Raw genomic sequence first — 6810 nt, 5'->3', positions numbered from 1 at the left:
TATTATTATTATTATTATTATTATTATTGCTGTTGTTGTTGTTGTTATTGTTATAAATATTGATATTATTATTATTATTATGATTATTATAAATATCACTATTACAATTAGTATTGCCATGACCATCTCTATCCAATAAAACTCGTGCTACCATCGCGTTCTACGCTCACCTCTGACTCAAGCAGTGTGATCTTCGGCTGCCGGCTCTTCACTGCCGCCTGTATCACCTGAATCTGCATGGAGATCGCAGACAGTGTGTGCTCCTCGAGACGGTTAAACTCATCAAAGCAGCCCCACGCGCCGCACTTAACGAGACCGACAAAGATGCGGCCCATCGATCGCACGTCGATACCCTGAAATCACGTACAAACATACGTGGATGAGGAGCAATACTAGACTACTAAACATCTAGTTTAGTACTTTTTTTCGTTTTTTTCCTAGTTTAGTATTTATCACCCATCAAACGCACGTCGATACCCTGAAATCACGTACAAACCAATATCTGCGTGGATGAGGAGCAATACTAGACTATACTACACATCTAGTTTAGTACTTTTTTTCGTTTTTTTAGTATTTTTTCTAGCTTAGTATTTATCACCCATCGATCGCACGTCAATACCCTGAAATCACGTACCAACCAATATCTGTGTGGATGAGGAGCAATACTAGACTACTACACCTCTAGTTTAGTAGTTAGTATCCACTGATCACAATGTAGATGGCATGCAATCATGTACCAACCAATACTAACCACACATAAATCATGTGTCACACTACAGCATACTACTACTAGATTACAGAAGGTGATACAAGGGTCATGACCGCCTCACTTCACCCTGCTCAGTATTCTATAGATGTGTCCTGAGAAGGTGACTGAGAACGCATGAGAGGTCACATCATGATCGAAGTAAAACAGAGGGGCAAAGCATGTAGTGATCACACTAACCAATCGACGACTGCCGATATTGAATTGATCAGGAAAGGAAAAGTTGCAGAGCGATTCTAGATTGATTACCGATATTAATTGCGTATGTCTTACCTCGTCGCAGTTGAACACGAGAACTTGTCTACCAAACAATCCACCAAGCGCTTTAACGGATTCAGTTTTCCCAGTGCCAGCAGGACCATAGGGGTTGCCTCCCAACCCCATGTGCATCGCTGCAATCAAACAACATGGATCATCACCCGCTACGGAATTTAACTTGCGCTCCATCATCTTATGACTGCATTAAATTGCATACATTCTGAAGATTATAGGTACTATAATTGCACACTATAATTGCACACTAATAATTGTACTAGGTTTGCACACGCACTGACATTGACAAACTACTGGATACGCCATATTTTTCGCGTACAGATATTTTCGCGAATTCAGACTTGACTGACAATTTCACGAGTGGTTAATTTCGCGGGTCGGTGAATTCCTGAATCAGTGAAGAACAGCGTGTTGTTATTTTCACGTGTTGTTATTTTCGCGGTCTGGGACGCATTCGCGAAATTCACTAAAATTAAACCACGGCGAAATATACAGCGTGTACAGTACTCCCCCTGGTGGCAATCATCATCCCATTCCCTAGTCAGTTTTCTTGCTGAATTTTATGTGATAGATGCTGGAAAATGTGCAGAATCACTAAAATTGCAAACGTTAAGCACAAAGGGTAACAACTTTATTCGGAATCGGTCGGACTTACCGTGTGTGAGAGTGAGGTAGCACTTCTCCGTTAATGGCGTGTGTACCAACTTTGGAGCATTGCCTTGGTACTCGTAAGTATATTCAAACTCTCCGTCGACCATCCTGATCAAAACCACACCATCAGCTTTCGTGTAATACCTGGAAACCCACAGATGTGTGTGGGTGAGACGATTAAAATAAGTAATGTTTCTAGCTTGGGTATCGACCCTATGATGTATCTACGGCATCAAAACTTACCTTTCCATCTCAGCGAGATGATTCACATTAATACCCCTAGACACCGCTGCTATGTTGATCAAGCTCACTCGTTTGTATGTGTAATTCTGTGTTACCATGCTAGAATGTCGTAGAACTTCGACCAAATTCAAAATAGAAACAAGAGTAAACTACACAGAATCAGATGCCCTTTTGTTTGAGTTAGGTGCAGAATGGGCGCGCTTGTAACTTGTTGGTAAACTAAGGCGCCATTTGCAAAATCATTGTCGCTATAATAAAATATTCCATGGTGTTACGGCGTGTTTAATTCCAATTCTCTATACTATAACAGCATAAATTCTTAGTGTTTTTCAAGTTGGTTAAATCAGTAATATATCTGCTATGAAGTGAGATCATATTTAGCTATATTTTTATCGGATTGTGCGTTTTGGAGCAATGATTTCGTAATAAATTATTTAATGTAGGAAATTCGCCACTGTTATTTATTTATCGCATTTCACGAAGGTGGTGAAAGCCAGCGGAAGCCCTGCTGTAGAACATGCCTCAGTTCTAGGTGTCAGTGTGACACCTTCGACTAAGCCACGTGTAACCTAGCACAATTAGTAATTAATTAGCATAAATAGTAATTAATTCGCATAATTAGAATTAATTTACATAATTGAGCATTAATCATGCATGATTACCGCAATTGCTTCTGCCCACTCAGTCGTCGTACGCTCTCTTCACGGCGTCTCGACGAGGTACTCAATGACGCTCGATCGCATGCGTATCGTGTCAGAGGATGAGAGCCCCTTTTCTGCCGCGCCCTGGGTTCAATTAAATTAAATATTAATTATTAATTAAACTTTTAAAATAAAGAACAAACCTTTAATTACACTTATGAAGTTACATTTTGCGAACTCTGCGAACATTTTAGTTAAGCAAGTTGATAGACTAGTCTAAGTAAATTAAAACAAATGAATACTAAATAAATAGAAAAGTGATGGCTGGTGCGAAAAGCACAAATTCAGTTGTCCAGAATCAGCCACCTCCAGTAGATTACGAAATAACCAACACGAGTATGAAAGGAAACAGTCTTCTATATCGGTATATACATACGATAACTGTTTCTTTTACTTACGGTTATAAAAATAACATAGGTTTGAGGACTATCTACTGAATAATTAAAAGTTATGTTAATAGTCATCTAAATAAATAGTTTTGAGACGTATCTACTGAATAACTGATATTATGATAGTAACCTAAATAACAATAGGTTGAGACTTTATCTACTGAATACTTATCATGCTATAATAGTAACCTAAATACAATAGGATTGAGACTATCTCTGGAATAATTTAATTATGATAGTAACCTAAATACAATAGATGTAGAGACATATCTTATCTGGAATAATTATTATTATGATAGTAACCTAAATACAATAAGATTGAGACTAATCTGACTGTCAATAATCTATAACATTATGATAGTAGTACCTAAATACAATAGATTGAGACTATTCTAGCTGTAATAATTATAATTAGTAGAACCTAAATTACAGAGATTCGCGACAACAGTGAATAAAGTATAATTAATGATTAACGAACCTTCAGCGTCGAGTGCGACGCACGCGACTGCTCGGTGTCACCACGACCTCTCCACCAGACGTGTACGACTCCAGCTGACGACTTCACTCCTGATGTACAGCACGCCGCGATTGTTCGACCTAGAGAGTGGATGATGCTCACGATGTGATTTGCAACATCAGTTAGCAGGGCGTGCCCGCTGAGAAGTGATGATGTCATGGATCGAGTTTTAGCAGACCTCAGCGCAGGGGCTGCCGCGAGAAGTGAATGTGTCGATGATCGTGTTTAGCAGACATAAAAAGCAGCAGGGCTGCACCGCGAGAAGTGATCGATGGTCCATGAGTCGTGTTCTAGCAGAACAATCAGCAGCAGGGCTGCCGCCTGAGAAGTGATGATGTCATTAGTCGTGGTTTAGCTGACTCAGCAGCAGGGCTGCCGCGGAGAAGTGATGCGATGTCATGATATCGTGATTTAGCAGACAAACAGCAGGAGCGGCTGCCGCGAGAAGTGATGATGTCATGATCGCTGTTTAGCAGACATCAGCGCAGGGCTGGCCGCAGAGAGTGATGATGTCCATGATAGTGTTTTAGCACGACATCGCAGCAGGGCTGCCGCGGAGAAGTGATTGATGTCATGATCGTGATTTAGAGCAACATCAGTAGGCAGGGCTGCCGCGAGAAGTGAGGATGTCATGATCGTGTTTAGCAGACGATCCAGCAGCAGGAGCTCCCACGAAGAAGTGATGAATGTCAATATTCGTGTTAGCAGACAACTATCAGTGAGCAGGGCTGCCTGACGAGAATGATGATGTCATGTCGTGATTTAGCAGACATCGGCAGCAGGGCTGCCGCGAGAAGTGATGATGTCATGATCGTGTTTAGCAGACAGCAGCAGCAGGGCTGACGCGAGAAGTGATGACATCACGATCGCGTGCAGCAAACCTCACTAGAAGATGGCAGAAGCTGCCGGGTGAATGCGTGGACACATGCATCATGAATGTAGGACCACGGAAACGCATTTGCGTGGATCACCACCGCAAGAAGCAGACGAGAATCGCTGCAGACAGACGAGAATCGCTGCAGACAGACGAGAATCGCTGCAGACAGACGAGAATCGCTGCAGACAGACGAGAATCGCTGCAGACAGACGAGAATCGCTGCAGACAGACGCGGCACTCACTTGATGGCCTGCTCACACTGCGACGTGAACTGGACCTGGTCAGCGAGACAGAGTATCTGCGACGGGAAGCGAGTCGGGTCGAGCTGGCCGCGCGCGCTGCGTAGACACTCCCTCAGCAGCTCACGCAGCGTGTTCTTCATCTCACGCGCGAGCTCAGCCAGCCACACCTGTCACAGAACCAACGCATGTCGTTAGTCATCACAGTGAGAGATACCCGCAAATGCGTAGCGGGAAGTAACTTCGGTATTTCTAACACGACCCGTAGATTGGTATAGTAATAATAGGTATGTTGCATCTGTTACTTATTTTCGCCAATTGACGTTTATTTTCAGATGTTTTATTTTACTCATTCGTCATCAAATTCTTATGCGATTACATCGTGAAATCACATGCGGTATGCCATCGAAGCGAGATGCCAGCGAACACATGGGAGGACAGGGGAAGCGACTTCGGTGGGCAACACGTAGGTTATACGTTATATCTTTTACTAATAATTACTTATAATTTACTAAACTTTTATAAATACATTATAATTTAATGTAAATTAATAATTTTATAAAAAAAATTATTTTATAATTAGATTTATAATGATATAATTTTATATAAAATTTTATATTATAATATACTAATATGCTTATAATTATTTTCGCCAATAGATGTTCACATATTTATATGAATTCGTCATCGTATTCATAAGTGATTACATCGTAAAAAGATACTGATGCACACATGTACACACACGCACATGTGCGAAAACACATAGATAAATTCATAAATATGATGAAAATGTCTATTTTAAACTATTTCTCTCCACGACGCTCCACGTTGTACCGCGCACACTTTCAGAAATGTAAATAAATCTCGACGCACACCTTCCCCCCCTGATTCTGCATCCGACCTTAAAATCAACATTAGATTCTGCACGTCGGCGCGAGAGTTGGACGACCCCAACGACCCTTCCCCACCGATGTCCGCAAGACCTTGACCTTCGCTCACCTCGACCTCGGCGGTGACCTTGACGCTGCGCCGCAGCGGCACGACCTCTCCCTCGAGTGACATCATCGCGACGATGCTGCGTCCGTCCGAGTCGAACGCGACGTTGTGGATGCCCGCGAACAGCTTCTTCAGGTGAGCCTGGATGACGTCCGGCTTCGTCGACTGTCCCAGGATGACCAGCAGGTCGTCGTCACCGATGAAGTAGAAGCGAGGAAACTTGGAGCGCTTTTGCTGTCGGCGGGAGAGAATGGACGGCGGCCATGTTAGGTCTGTCGGCCCTCGGTGTGCACGACGCATCATACGTCGTTATCTACCGACTCGTTAATTAGACAGCTAGATGGATGTGCTAGACACACGAGTGCACAGTTATTATTAATACAATTATTATTATTATTATTGCTGTTGTTGTTGTTGTTGTTGTTGTTGTTGTTATAAATATTGATATTATTATTATTATTATGATTATAAATATCACTATTACTATTAGTGTTGCCATGACCATGTCTATACAATGCATAGGTGTGATCATGCTACTACATAACTATCACGATTAAAAATATACTGCCTGCGTAAATATTTGTATTTGTACATTTGTTAGTAGTTTGTAACATTTGTAGACTACTGATCCTTCGATGGAAAGCCAGGGTGCTGAACGCAGCATGTATCCCTGCCAAACACTAGTAGGTCATCTGGAATAGTACTAGCCCTTCGTATCTGTTGAAGTCAATGCTTATCCCAGTAGTTACATGTCCCTGCACGTGTGCTTGTTGACATGACATAGAATGCGACTAGAATTCTATAATCATTCCTTCCATGATCTTCAGGGGTGTATCTACAATGACTGTGCTGTGCTTGCGTGCTTAGCGCATACCTCTAACAACTCGTTAAGAGACTTCTGGCATCTCTGCAGCTGGTCGAGCATCAGGTTGAGCGTCTTCCTCAAGCCAGCACGTTCCGCCAGGACCCTGTGCAACATAAACAACGTACGCGCGTTACAATGCAGTCATAACACGCACGCACGCACTCTCGCACGCACGCACGCATGCACGCACGTGCGTACACATGCACGTACACACACACGCACATGCACGTGAACGCCTACGCACGCATGCACGCATGCACCACACCACACCACACCTCACCTCACCTCACCTC

General features: G+C 42.7%; 1 protein-coding gene across 1 annotated transcript in view; it reads right to left on the bottom strand.

The window, feature by feature from the left end:
* Positions 1 to 6810, bottom strand: part of LOC106815510 (cytoplasmic dynein 2 heavy chain 1-like) — a 52164-nt gene that overhangs the window by 11391 nt on the left and 33963 nt on the right. The window contains exons 26-31 of the mRNA XM_014819973.1: positions 6527 to 6620; positions 5656 to 5886; positions 4660 to 4826; positions 1695 to 1834; positions 1040 to 1158; positions 135 to 353 (exon numbers count right to left, since the gene is read on the bottom strand). Coding sequence (XP_014675459.1) covers positions 135 to 353; positions 1040 to 1158; positions 1695 to 1834; positions 4660 to 4826; positions 5656 to 5886; positions 6527 to 6620 — 970 coding nt within the window. The remainder of the gene's footprint in view (positions 1 to 134; positions 354 to 1039; positions 1159 to 1694; positions 1835 to 4659; positions 4827 to 5655; positions 5887 to 6526; positions 6621 to 6810) is intronic.

Source organism: Priapulus caudatus, unplaced genomic scaffold (genome assembly GCF_000485595.1).
Source record: "Priapulus caudatus unplaced genomic scaffold, Priapulus_caudatus-5.0.1 Scaffold1134, whole genome shotgun sequence".
NCBI classification, from domain to species: domain Eukaryota; kingdom Metazoa; phylum Priapulida; class Priapulimorpha; order Priapulimorphida; family Priapulidae; genus Priapulus; species Priapulus caudatus.
The sequence above is the reverse complement of the archived record's forward strand: the minus strand, read 5'-3'. Positions and strand labels throughout refer to the sequence as shown.